The 14,545-nt window shown below is 43.6% G+C and overlaps 1 protein-coding gene across 1 annotated transcript in view; it reads right to left on the bottom strand.

Annotated features, from left to right (window-relative positions):
• Positions 1 to 13,320, bottom strand: part of snai2 (snail family zinc finger 2) — a 34,502-nt gene extending 21,182 nt beyond the window's left edge. Inside the window, exons 1-3 of the mRNA XM_083782120.1 lie at positions 13,109 to 13,320; positions 12,332 to 12,856; positions 10,635 to 11,612 (exon numbers count right to left, since the gene is read on the bottom strand). Of these exons, the coding sequence (XP_083638246.1) occupies positions 11,431 to 11,612; positions 12,332 to 12,856; positions 13,109 to 13,187 (786 nt within the window). The 5' untranslated portion in view covers positions 13,188 to 13,320 and the 3' untranslated portion in view covers positions 10,635 to 11,430. The remainder of the gene's footprint in view (positions 1 to 10,634; positions 11,613 to 12,331; positions 12,857 to 13,108) is intronic.
• Positions 13,321 to 14,545: the final 1,225 nt, after the last annotated feature.

Raw genomic sequence — 14,545 nt, 5'->3', positions numbered from 1 at the left:
CAAATCTACAAGTTGTCAACTAATTGTAGTCTAGTACAAGTACAATATTTGCCTCTGGAATGTAACGGGGGGGGGGGGGAAGAGAGAGTAAAAGTACAAATAATTATGTAAAAATTGTACTGTAGCAGTACTTAAGTACATGTACTTTAGTTAGTTTCCACCACTGGGTGAGCTGTGTGCTGCCATGCACACATAGCTCTGGGCTTGTTAAATATTTAATACTCCATGTTTGGTTCAAACACTCTCTGCTACAGCGTAAACCAAAGGTATATCTGAGAGTGAGACGATTTATCAGAGGTTGGAATTCCAGGCTGTGCTGCACGTGATAAGGCAAGCTCAGCAGTTGTGTTGAGAGATAAAAGCAGAGGCACTGCAGTCACTAATGAAAACAACAGAAGCGTTATCTGATTCCTGATAGACTTTGAAGATCCTCCCAAATCACTGAATATTGCCTTTCTCACTTGTCTCTTTTAACAAGCTCTGCTAAAGCGCCGTCGTCCGTCACACCCCGGACCGTTCACGACGCAATAAATTATAGAATTTGTCAAGAGAATTGAACCCTTTTCATAAAATGTAGTGAACTCGTTATCCATGTACTGTAAGTACAGTAACAAAAAATCGTTGTGTAAAGTAGACAGGCCATTATTCTCTCATGAGAGAGAACATCTATTGAATTTGGGCGGCAGTCAAAGTTTACTATAGCCCATTAAAAAGCGAAATGACAAAGACAAGTTTCCTTGACGTGCCTGGGTTTCTCAGATGTCATCCCTGCCCCTGCAGTGCAGAGTAATAGAAATATAAAAGTCTTTAACTGCACATGCGACGTGCTTAATATATCACTCCATTATGAGGTCAAACGATGCATGGGATTAAAATATACTTTACAAAATGCACATATACTGGTATACACATCTGCCTTTAGCAACTGGGCTTCAGGGGGCTATCTGCAATGTTTTTGCAATGTGATTCTTGAGCCTTCACTCCAGATTACAGAGTCCATGCAACATTGTCTAGGCTCTCACAAAGTCTACTGACCTCCTTATATTTGACCTCTTTGACGTCATCAACTTTTTATTTTATTTTTCGCAGGGCTACTTCAACTTAAGATGGCTCAGGGGGACACTCAGCAAAAGTCCAAAGGGTCGCAATAGCTAAAAAAAAAATCAGTATTATTTTTGAAATGTTTACAAATTCATTTTGTAACAGAGACTACACGCCTAGTCTAAAAGTCAAGGAAACACACGTACAGTAAAAAGCCACATTTCCATCTATATACGGCCAAACCTCAATGAACAAAAACATTGTGATTAATGATTAAGTTACAAAATCTTCAGTCTTCATTCACAAAATGGGAAGAGACTGACATCAGGCCATATCGCCATATCACAAACAATACTATACCTACAATCTTGTTCAAAACAATGAAAATAACAAATTATATCTTTATTGGTGTGACCATGACGGACCGCAGATACATCAAGCAGGGGGCCACGTGCGGCCCACGGGCCGCGGGTTGAGTAGCACTGAGCTAGAAGATCGTACAGTACAATGGGCGTCATGATATTCAGCCCGGGCATTCTTTGGATATGTGTATATATTTTTAGTTTGAAGGCTACACTTCATTGGCATTCCTTGAGCTACAACAAAAGCAATGTTTTGGCTTCTGAATGGAGCAGCGCGAGGGAAATCTCATTATCAAACCCTCACTGGTGTTGTTGTGCATGGTGGGATCTGTTGTTTTCTTTTGTAGAATGCATTGGATAGAAATTAGAATAAGCTTTATTTTCAATCCCTTTTATTTCCATTTTTTGCAGAGTAATTACAAAGGCTGTAATATAATAAGAAATGCGAAGCTTCAGACTCAGATTACACACTTAGATTAATGTGCGTTGTGATGGACAGCTAACACTTACTGTAACTATACTGTGCCTAAAGGGTGATCTTTGTCACACTAAAGTAACCTATAAGAAAAAGGATATAAATCCTTCACACAGCTACAAGTTGTAGCTGTGAAGGATATATCCTTTTCCAGTAAGTTATAATCAAAGTTTAAAAACCACAAAGTGTAAATAAGGTCCTATACTTCATGTCCTAAATCATGGTATATTCACAAACCCAGATTCAGTTGAAACGGAAGGCATTACTTTATTCTCATTTGTTACCTATCTCACAAGGCTACAGTACATCCCAGCATACTTCTATGCCTCAAAAGGTTTTATCAGACACCCTGCAGAGAAAAAGTACAACAGGCCTGCACTTTACGATAACAATGCTTTGAAAGCCATCTTTAGCCACAGTTGTGCATCCCTTTTGTACGAATCTTGTCCATGCAAGCACCCCCCACCCCCCACACCACCTACACATGGGATCTCCCTTGTCTAAATGTCTACACCACATCCTAGTGAGTAAGAGACGCTCCAGACGTTGATGCACTCAGCGCTCAGGGCCCTGGCGGCTTCTCCCTGCACCTACCACCACCAGCCATGTCATCACGGACAGGGCTACTCATTCTGGCTGTAATTACCTCAGGCTGACACACCACGAGGGGGGACGCCTTCAAGTAAACACAGTCCAGATTCTGGCTCGGTGCTCACTTCAAAGCTGGCTGCGTGCTGATAACAAGAAATGGCCCTGGAGAGTCCCTCATTCTCCTCCCGCGGTGAGAGGGTGGATATGGAACGACGGGCCGGGCTGGGGCCGGGCTGGGCTGGGTGGTGTGGCAGTGTGAGAGAGTGGAGGTGTGAAGTGCCTTTTGACAGCACAGCACCTGCTGCTTCTTCTTCACTACTGGCCAGCCCCCCCCCCTCACCACCCCCTGCCATTTGTCTGGGCCTGACCAGATAGCAAGGACCAGGGGATTAGTAGAGGGGGGGGGGGGGGGGGGTTCAACGAGAAGGCATGTTGATGGGGAGGTGGTGGAAGGAGAGAGAGGGAAGGGGGCGAGATGAGAAGGAGTATAGGGATGGTGGGGGTGGGGCGCCGTGTCCTGTGTGCCCTCTCTTGTCGGACACTCCCTCTGTCATCTCGGTGGAACATTCCAGCTGCCTGTGGCATGTAGCCCCGCTGCTGCGGGCCTGATGACGTGTCTCTCCCGGAGGGCCCCCCCCCCCCCAGTGGGGCCCCGGCCCCCCCAGTGGATATAGTGCCTTCTGTGCTGCTATTCCCACGGGGTGGCATTATATATAGGGGGTGAAATCACGTCTCGTATCGAACGCCATCTTCAAAACAAGCTTAAGCCAAAAAAAGTGATGCGGCAGTCGCTTTAGTCACCGAGGCCCAAATTTGCGTTAATCTGCAATGCCATTAGCACCATCTCTCCTAATACATCCCAAATGGTGCACGTTGCCTTTTAAAGTCTCGCTTATACCACATCAGTCGGTGTCGTCTCCAGCTCTTATCAGCAGTGGTGTTTCTTTATCAGCAGGCTCACCGCACAGCTGGATGGGGGACTCCTGTGATCAGTGCGGTGGAATGAGAGCATTGGTGCAGACCAGGCAGTCTCTGAAACTACTCAAAGGGCTGTGGTGTAAGCAGAGGAATGCAACAATGACAGAAGTTATTTATGGCGGTGAGGACTGCGACCGCTCGCTGGAAAGACAAACAATCCGTTTCTCAGAGGGGGCATTGCGATATTGATGCACTGTTTATAAGAATCATAATTGCAATATATTACCCCATAGAGTGCAAATATTCAGCTACTTTGGATTGTTATCTTTGAAATCTTAGAGCGCTTTGCAATGCGTCTCACTCTTCTCGAAAGACAGGGAAATGGCAATTAGGAGAGCCGCTCCGCGTAAATAAAAACATGCCGTTCCACGAGTATTCACAGTGGACATTTCTGTTGCATATTATTCCAGACATATGCTGTATCGGTGCTCTTCCAGTAATCACAGGAATACAATTCGAGTCCTGTGAACCATTTGTTTTCATTGACTCATAACTGCAAAGGTTCTCTGTGACGTCCATGCACTTTTGTTGAGCGTGCATATGGTATTTCATAATGCACGTGAAATAATGTATGTAATGTATACAAGTTGCATAGTTCTAACAGACGGTGACAATTGCTGTACGTTCTGTGATATGCTGCACAAGAACGGGCCCATCCTTGACTGAATAAAACCACTGTAACGGTCGAATCATCTTCGCTTCCCATGGGAGTCTTGTTAAGCACAGTAGGTCCTATACCCAACCTCAGAGAAGCTGCTCCGGAGATCCATGTCCTGTCGGGGCTTGTCTGCTGAGCACAATGCCCAGAGTCTGAATAATGTGGCTGGGAGCTAGTTTATTCAAGCACCTTTTGTTTGCACTCTGTGCTCACCTTTTCCCTCTGCTGATGAACAGATAACGACTAGACACACAGACGGGAAAAGTCCAAAGCATCTCCAGTGATGCCCATGCAGGCCCTGCATTCTACTGATATAGCATGGCTTGTCTGGAGGCCATGAGGGACTAACTGTTGCAATTAAAGGAAATGCAAAGTCCAGGGTTTAACAGGCCCAATGTCCTGATCTGACGCTGAAGGCACCTGATCCCAGACAGAGGTCTAATGTTGTTGATGCTGATCTACAGGGCAGGCAATTCTCAAGCCCACACAGTATTCCATTTCACCCGTAAGTTAAGAGAGGTCATGCGATAATACGCCAGTCCCGAACAGCTGCTCTTTGATGTCCGTATACCTGGGAGAGGAGCATAATTCCTGAGAGAATGTTGCACTGTTTTGATCCAGTCATTTGTTTTTCTCACAGCTAACACAAGTTCCTCTGTCTTTTTTTGTAATCATAATTCAGAACCCCACCTCAACAGTTATGAATCACTCACCATCTGCAACATCGCAATTTAAAAACAATTCAGCAGTCACTCTCACTTTATTTTCGAGTGGTGCGGCGCCACTCCAAGGAACAGCAATGTGCGTGTCCCTTTGTCTGTCTGTTTAGAGTACCAACAGGTGACAAAGTGGCGCTGTTGAGCTTCACACTGTGCAGTGCACAGGTGCATGATGGGAAGCTGAGTTTTTAGTGTAACACCAGCACAGAGCACGGTGCAGCACAGACTACGGTGTAGCACCGACAACCAATTGTCCGACAACCAATAGTACGACGACCAACAGTCCCATTATTCCAATAGTCCGACAACCAACCGCCCGAGAGCTAATAGTCCGGGGTGCATACGTTGGTTAGACATATTAACAGTCCGCCAGCCAGGCATTAGTCCAACAACACTGTGTGGCCGGTTGCAACTAACCCGTGGCCGGTTAAAAGTCACCCGTGGCAGGTTAAAACTAACCCATGGGTCCCCGACATGCGTGGCAGGTTAAAACTAACCAGTGGCTTCCTGTGAGGTTAGTTTTATAGGGTTTGGTTTTGGGTAGGGTGTCGGACTAATGCCTGTCAGACTGCTAGTACGTCGGACCAAACGCATGCACCCCGCATTTGTCAGTCTGACAACCAATAGTCCGACAGCCCAACAGCACCACTCAGTTCAAACGGGTCTGATTTATATTTCAATGTGACTTCCTAGGTGATTGGTGGCTCACAGCAGTGCTGATGAGTACATATTGTTGCTCTGATATGTTGCTGTCCTCGCTGAGGCCACTCACCCTGTTGCCGTGGAGTGAAACTCCACTTAGAGTCGGCCGGTGGCCAGACATCTCCTCCTAGCTCTCTGATTCATCATAATTAGGTCACTGGCTCAGTCTGCTGGCCTCCTAGGAGTGCTCTCGCACTCTCGTACATTATTGCTACCGTGTATCACCGGAGCTCTGGGCACTGAGAGAGAATGTTTACCAGTCAAAATAATATTGCCTAATGGAATGCATCGAAAACAGGTGAACGCAGAAAGAGACTGGCTTGCAATCTTTCCTCCTCAGGAAACAAACGGAATACAAAACTGAAAGTGTTTTGGTTTTTTTAACACTCAGTTCAAAGTTAAATAAATTTGAGTTTGTATACAAAATATTTCACATATTTACATTAATATGGAGACATCATAGGGCCATAATTTCTTAGTTTATTTTGCCTATTTGGATGTGAAGTGATGCTGCCACAGCTGTCAACAGCTGGTAAGTGTGCCTTTTTTAGCCCGGAACTGGCATATGTCCAGTTGTACACACATGGTTCTGCTGTGGAGGGCGATCGATTATGAGTTAACTTGTGTTAAAGATGGAGTGCCGTGATTTTTGTTTTGTTTTTGCCAATGTTTCCTCTTGGTGTGGTTGCTATGTGCAATGTTGTCTTCCCTTTGTATAGATGATTTCTTCCTGGAGGCTGAAACCTTGACAGTGGAAAAATGGAAAAAAAAGTGATATAGTGACATCATAATATCATCCCCTCCCCTAACCCCTCCCCCTTTATCATACAACAACAGCTGTGGGTGCGGCTTCAGTTCAGGTGGATCAACACCCATCACCACCCACCAGGCAAACCAGGCATACTTAATGAACTGGTGGGCGTGTCCACATAAAAAACGACATTTTAACAGATACACTTTCTTTTTTTTAAACGTCCTCCTTTCCATATAAGAATACTACCTGATGACCATGTTAAATCACGGCACTCCATCTTTAAATACAGAGCTCCAGAAGTGATCATTCAATGAAGATAATACAATATATGGATGTTTTGCCACAGTGTAAATCGAGTCCCCTTTAGAAGACCCTACAGAACAAACACCCCTGTGTGCTGTAATTAGGTAAAGTAAGCATTTATCGACTCAAAATAATTAGAGGTTCTGTTGCGCCACTTCTTTATTTGGCTGGACTCTATTATATCTATTAGGCTCCTACTTTGAGGTTTCTTCCACATAACTCGTACACGCACGCACGCTCGCACACACACACACACACACACACTCACACACACACACACACACACACAGACACACACACACACACACACACACACACACACACAGACACACAGACAGACGCATGCATGCCACACTATACCACCACCACCACCCCCTTATTACAGAGTGTTCGAGAGAGCCAAGCAAACATATTATCCTCCCGAATGGCCTCTATTCCTGAGGGGGTTTGGCAACATGGAGGTGCTGTTCAGTGAACTGAACAGCATGCTGGGAGATGGCGTCATCCAAATTAATCAATGCCTGTGTCATCGTGACCATCCTGATGTTGTTCACCTTGTCATATCTCTCACATGAGGATAACGCTATCTCTAACAGCGGCTCCATTTATCAGACACTATTGAGGATTTTCTTTTACGAAACAACAAAACGCTAAAATGTAATTTAGAAGAGTGTGGAAAGTCACATTATATTCCTTTTCTATTTGGCTAAGAGGCATGTGATTCAGGCAGTCTCATGATGGATCAGAGGCTGTTTTGGCTATGGAACTGCTGACAGTCACCATCAAGTGGGCACTAGGGTAAAACTTTTAAATTATAGAAAGAGAAAGAAAAACATACTTGGAAAGTTTGAATGTTCAATTTAAACGATGAAAGCTTGAACTGTTTACCCCGACGAGGCACCATCCATCACAAGCACGGGGAAAAGGATTTGTACATTAACATCCGTCCAATATTATTACGCCATCGGTTTAATAGACACTTTAATACTGTAATGTCTTCACATCAGTAGACGATTTGAACTGTGGTAATGATAATCGTCATAAAACGGAATGCCATGTGTTGATGTCTCAATCCTCCAAATGATCCGCAGTTACAAAGGAGCTGTGTTGTTGATCTTTCCCTGCTGTGGTCATGGGGCTTTTTGAGTTGGACATTAAGGAGGAAATACAATCAAGTAAGTATGATCACAGGATCTTTTGACAGCTGACCTCTGCTCGACAAGGCAGCAACACAAACTGGCCAGGGTGCTATTGATCAAGACAACACAAGCCTTGTCTGTCTCAGTCAGACCCGACTCTTGTCCTCGCCACTTATAAATGACATGCCGGCCAGGTCCATCTATGACCTATATTCTATATCTCTTTCTATAACACGTCTAATAAGACACAGGTCTGATTATCGTCACCAGTGTTGAGCCAATGTCGAGGCCTTTACATCACTATTTTACCCCCCTGTATATTAACCTTTTACTCTAATGAGACACCAAGACGGGAGGGGGGGGGGGAAACATGACCTTCAGCACGACTTCAAAAGGCTCCCTCTGCCACAGCGGATCGGCATGAAGCAAATTCATCAACGCATAAATATATTGCCTCCTCCACGCAAAGGACGCCGCGCAATTAGAGGCAAGCGGTATCATCTGGAGAATTAGAATGTACACCTTCAGCTGAGTAGATGTGCACCATTCTAAATAGCTATCTTGGCCACTTGAGGAGAGGAGACAACGGAAATGAAAGAGAATGCTCCTTTTTAACAAGATATGGGAGCTCAATAAACAGGCAAACATTCCCCCGGGCAGTTAGTGTAACGAGGAATACACAATCAGCTCCATTCTGATGCACCAGGGTATAAGGGAGGAGGGCTGTGGATCATGCAGTGTCTCAGCCAGGGCCTCGGAGGCCCTGTATTTCATTTGTTCCACTTGATGGTCATAAAGGAGTCATACTCCCCATTCTCCATAAAGTCAGCAGTCGGCTTTTTATTTAAAAAAAAGTGCCACCTCCTAACCCTCTGGTCTCTCTAAAACAGCTTTGAAATGTTTACACTCTGACAGTTAAACTAACACTCTGGATTATGCAGTGTGGCGATTGTGGGTATGCCTAATCCTCTTTCCGTATGTGTATGAAGTCTTACGACGTTATATTCAACATTTGAGCCTACTGCACAGTGCACGCAGAATAATAATGTCACTTCACATTTTCGTCATTTCATTGTAATTAGTCATGAAAGTCAATTAAATGAGGAAGAATTCTTGCCGCTCATATTGTTTTGTTTACTGTGCATACATTATTAGTCATTAAGGAGTTCCTTTTTCCATGTTAGACTGAGAAACTCCTGGTTGAATTCCTGCTATTGGATCTTGCCGGTTGGGTGATTACTGTTCACCACCAGAATGGCTTTTTAATCTGTTTTCACTCCCAAAAGGTATTCGACACATCCTGTAACAGCCATATGCTGTAAAAGGAAAATAACAAACCCTCCTCCTCCCATCACCACAATATAGCTCAATCAAATATTAAATGTCAAGGAGAAATGTGTTTGTTTCACATGTTTTGTGATGTGAAGAATCGGTTAAATGCTATAACAGTGCAATGAAAGAGCAATTTGTATTATTTGTAGATTATTATCATTATTATATTTCTACAAGACGGTAAATCACACAAGGACAAATGTTTTAGTTAATGCAGAGGTAAATAAATACACAACAAAAAAACTAAAGGCTGTACAGTAAATCCCGGAGTGTTAATTAACTACTGTATGAAAGTTAGAATCATCCCCTCTCCTCCCATTAGAGCTCATTTTGACAGAGTTAAATGAACACGCCGGGTTCCGCCGTGTACTATCACTTCAATACTGGAGTTCAGAGTGTCCCCCTGATGGCACTTGCCTTTTATGAATATTAGGACCCGCTGCTTGTAATGTTTCCACATTAAATCATGTCTGGGGGTTCCTAACACGCAGCCTGGAATTGTAGCCGAGGTTCGTGTTGGCGCCGGTGGCTGCACCTGCTTTCCAGGGAGGCTGAAGCGCCGGCAGCCACCTGGCCCAATCACATCAGTCGGTGGGAGCACCTGGAATAGCTTGATGATGACTCACGCTAAGGAGTAGCTATACCTAGAGGGGGTTCAGCCCCCCTTCACAGCTAGCAAAACAAGTGTCTATTTGTCAGATCACGTCTTTCAGGTCAGCAGCTTCTGGGCATCGGTGCGAACCTGAGGTTTGTTATAAGGAATTGAACTTTGGCTTGTGTCCTTCAAGGGATTGTTCTCGCTGTGTTGCGCTGTATGTTGACAGCACAGGCTACAATAGACAACAGAAAACACCCTGAGGAAGTCAATTTAATCCGCGATGGCAAGGATCCCAGAATTCAAGAGGGTTGTCAAAAGCGAATGGGAAAATGTGGTTTTGTAAAAAGGAAATAATGAAAGAAAGACAGTTGCGAGAAACTGTCACTGTCCTCACTCCCCACAGTGGATGCTGTGATTGAAAAGCTTGCAGTTTAGTTGGTTTAAACTTCTCTAACAGCAGCATTTAACAACTACTAGGTAAAGAATAGATATTTAGATTTTTAGACATTTACAAGGGATAAACTCTTCCATTCAAATGTGGCAGTCTCTCAGGGCAAAGAAAGCACCACGGGTCCTCAAAGAGGATAACAAGTGGGTGCAGATCAATATGGCCTGTATGTGTTAAATTTCAAGTTTGTTTGATGTCTGGACAGGTTCACAAGGAACAGGTTCAGCCTTGATTCGGAGTTGAGTCATACTCCTCATTTCTACACCTCCATGACACGAGTCCATTCCAAGCAGGAGTTATGCTGTTGTACAAAATGACCAGTCAAATCCGGAGTGATAATTTAACGCTGAAGTGTGTTAACAAACGCTAAGGGGTCCATTTATTACGCTTTCAGCGATAAATCAACATTCCGGATCTCACTGTGAGGACAATCGCGGCTACATTAATCGCATTAAGTTATTGATCCCGGGTGATATTGAGAGCACAAAAGAGCTTAATATAGGCATTACTCAGACAGGAAAGCAGGAATTATACAAAAAATTACTTTTATTTTAAAAATCAACGTGAAGGTATCAAAGTATCAAAATTCATTCATTCAGTATCACATTTCTCACCGTTTTATATACAATCATCTCAGTCACACTTACATTCAATATATAAAAATATAAAAGCAAACCATTGTTTAAAAATACATAACTGCCAAGTAAACTGAGGCACTTTGGGGGAGAAAATATTGCTCTTTTTTGAGTGCTGGCAAATAGTTTCTGATTCATGACTGTGCAAAAGTTATAAAACGCCCACACAAAAATACATCTTTGCGCTTGTTCCCTAAGCAATAATGGCTTCAATATTCCTTTGGATGTGTGCTATAGACTAGTCTGACTTAAACATTGCACCATTTGATACAGTTTGTGTAGTTCTTACAAATCAAAAATAGAATTTCATTATAACCTATGACACAGCCGCCGAGGAGAGAGACATATACATGTTACAAGATGACGTTCTGAAAGATGTATAACACAACACGTTATCTAAACATGCAAGAGAAAGTGCATGAATAGCACAGGTGGGTGGATTACATGCTATGATGAAAGTCAACACTGATTGCTGTGGCGGAAAACACTGCTTGAAATGAGAAGCATGTGACAGTCAGAGCTATATTTTTTTTTTTTACTCTTGTCATGAAATAGATCACCACTCGGAGAGAGAAAAAAAAAAGTCCGGAGTTTTTTTGGAACAAACCCTTAGTGTGATTCCCTGACATCTCTCCAGGGTTTTTGGAAAGTAACTGAGGTCTCTGGTGGAAGCAGTACTATCCCATGCAGTTCAGTCAGTGTGCTGCACAACAACCAGATTCCTCATGCTTGTGCAGAAGGGACATTCTGGAGAAGGTTTTGGAACAGTTCTTGCACTGGTACTTTTTCACATCCGAATGGGTCTGTAGGTGAGCCCTGAGATTGGACCTGTCCGCGAATGCTCTGTTGCAGTGGGGGCAGGAAAATGGCTTCTCTCCTGTCAAATTGAGAAAAAAGAAAGAAAGGTGTCAGTGATCACATGGCAATGATATCTGGGTTTTGAACAATGCTGTTAGGGTTTGTGTATAACCAAACTCATAGTATAGTTATTGTCTTCTTCTGAAGGCCTGTTTACTCTGTACCACTTTGACAAGTAAATGCACATGCCGGTCATTCTGTAATTCCATTAGTGAAAAAAAAAAATAACTATTGTGTGTATGAAAAGGCACTGCCTATAGTGTTTATACAGGACAACTAATTATGCTTTGTGTGAAGTGGTTAGCAGCCCCTACTTGAAGATCAGTGGTTTGTCTTGACGGTCACAAATGAATTTGAAAGTCTATGAAGTCTATTTCATTCATTGTGTATCATTGTTTAGTTAAAAGGTGTTCAAGTAGGCTATATCAGTAACCACAATTACAAGATCTCAGTCAGTGGTGTCTCATCACCCCACACACCCTCAGTGGCATCTGCTTACAGGTTGGCTCATAACCACTTAATTATACTTCATTATAGGATGGCAAGAATAGTCAAAATAGCAGATCTACCAAGCTCACACAGTGTGTGAAGCATTGTGAGCTTGTAGATGTGCTATTTTCCACTATTGTTGAGAATATTTGTTTGAAAATGACATGCCTAGTAAAATATGGATGACAGCCTGGTTGGAAGTGGTTTAACTCACTCAACTCACTCACTCTCAGTCACTCACTCACTTACCGGTGTGCGTTCTAATGTGTCCTTGGAGCAACCATGGTCTGGAGAAAGCCTTGCCACAGATTTTACAAACACAGGGCAAAGTGTGAGTCCTGATGTGCATCTTGAGCGCTCCGAGGCTGACATACTCCTTTTCGCAATATTTACAACTGAACGATTTCCTCGTCTGGGCTTCGCAGTGCAGCTGTTTGTGTTTGAGCAGTCCAGAATAAGTCGAGTAGGACTTGTTGCACAAGCCACATTGGAATTTCTCCGCTTCCACTCCATGAGCGTCTGTTAGCTTGCTGATGAGCTGCTCGTCTTCATCGCTCCTCGGGCTTTCAGAGCCGCTGTGAAGGTCTTTTGATGATGTGTCGGAGAGCGATGACGGGTATCCAGAGATGGGCGAGAGGTCACTTGGTAGCGGAGAGAGCGGCAAATTGCTCGTAGTCCATACCGTGATGGGGCTGTACGCCACCGGGCTTAGGATCTCCGCTTGTGGGATGACAGGCAGTGGAAGGCCTTTGTAGATGTACGGTGAAAAGAATACTGAAACAGACAACAACATAAAATGTGTCAAACTTTGTTTGTTTTTTCGTAACGTGTTGTGTTGTAAGGACTGCGCTTGCATCACTAGAGTGAGAAACACAGATTGCTAAAGTTAGGAGGACAGGTTCAAACTTTTGAGAGAATTAAAAGAAGAGGTCTTGGTCAATGTCTTTACATGTAGAAACGTGTACATTAAAGCAGTTAGTTTGTAAAGCAAAAGCAGGACTTGTATCAATGAACTCAAAACTTTACCTGTTGGACATTCCAGCTCACTATAATTTGGCTTCTTAGCGGAGTTTATGTGTTTCTTGACAAGAAACGAGCGTGGCATCTTGGAAAACAAATGGGATTACTTGTTTGCAAAACTTTTTTTTTAAGATATAACGGTCGCCACACGGCGCGACAGTTCCCTGCGTAAAGACGGAAATCCCTATTGCATAGTCCAGTTAAGTGTCATCGTGTAGTGCTCTTGGAAACAGTGCAGAGGCTATAGCCGTAAAGAGTCTGTAAATACTCCCCTATCAGGTGCATGGGAGGAGCCATGCACAGCTCGTTTACATATCGGGATGGCTCAATCCAATTAAATTGCTCTTTTAGAAGAGAGCCCTTTAAAATACGACTTTTTTATTTTTACGCGTGCGTATACACCCGCAAAGGGCGGGGTTAATACATGCACCTTCTTCTGTACTGAGTGAGACAGGTGTTTTGTTTTTATGCTGTGTGTGTGTGTGTGTGTGTGTGTGTGTGTGTGTGTGTGTGTGTGTGTGTGTGTGTGTGTGTGTGTGTGTGTGTGTGTGTGTGTGTGTGTGTGTGTGTGTGTGCGCGCGCGCGCGCGGTCGCGCGGTCTGTATGCGTGCCTATAGCTTCATGTGAGTTGATGGGGATGAGGATGGGTTGTCATGATAGTAATGAGCCCGTTATAATTCATATGGGTGCAATCACCAGACTGCGTTGTTGCTAATGAGTGCTGCGCATTCCTAGGTCTGGAGAAAATTAGTATTCTTTCTGTGGCTGTCTAAAAAAGTATTTATCCAGTGAAAGGGAGGATTTATTGCTATATGCACATGCAGGAACGTTCAATGGTGTTGTTCACTCAAATCTATTGAAGAGACACATTTTGTACATATCTTTATCTTCTCTCTCTCTGTCCACTCGGTTAATTGTTTATTTTAAAAAAGCATGCCTTTTCCTTGCTCCTATATATGGTCTTTCTTGAAATGTGCATCTTAGTATAGCCTACATTTAAGCATAGAGCCATGACGACCATGGAGGTTAGACTAGAGTCAGTAGCATAATTGCCTCAGTACCTTTGCTGCTCAACTGGACACGGGGAGGCAAACTTATCAGTCTACGCCCCCTTGTGTTCAACTCAATTCAGTGGGTAAGCTGTAGGCTGTAATGATTGTGACTAACACAAAAAACACAAATTAGTCTTGCAGAATCATCGTTGAATATTGAAACTAAGGCTGCCCTTTCTTGGAGGACCTTGATTTTCTTGGCAAGCAGATCAATGAACATGCCTGTTTGGCTGGGGCAAGACCTAAAGTGAACCGCTTAGCCTATAACTGCAAAAAAACAAAGATAATTACACAACACAAATAGTTTCCCTTTGTGCTTGGTTGGTTGGATTATAGAAGACATGGGAGGTTTATCTGCACCATATACTGTCACACAGACCTATAGCATGCT

This window comes from Protomyctophum parallelum (assembly GCF_964188405.1).
Source record: "Protomyctophum parallelum genome assembly, chromosome: 14".
NCBI classification, from domain to species: Eukaryota; Metazoa; Chordata; class Actinopteri; order Myctophiformes; family Myctophidae; genus Protomyctophum; species Protomyctophum parallelum.
This window is presented reverse-complemented; position numbering and strand designations above follow the sequence as displayed.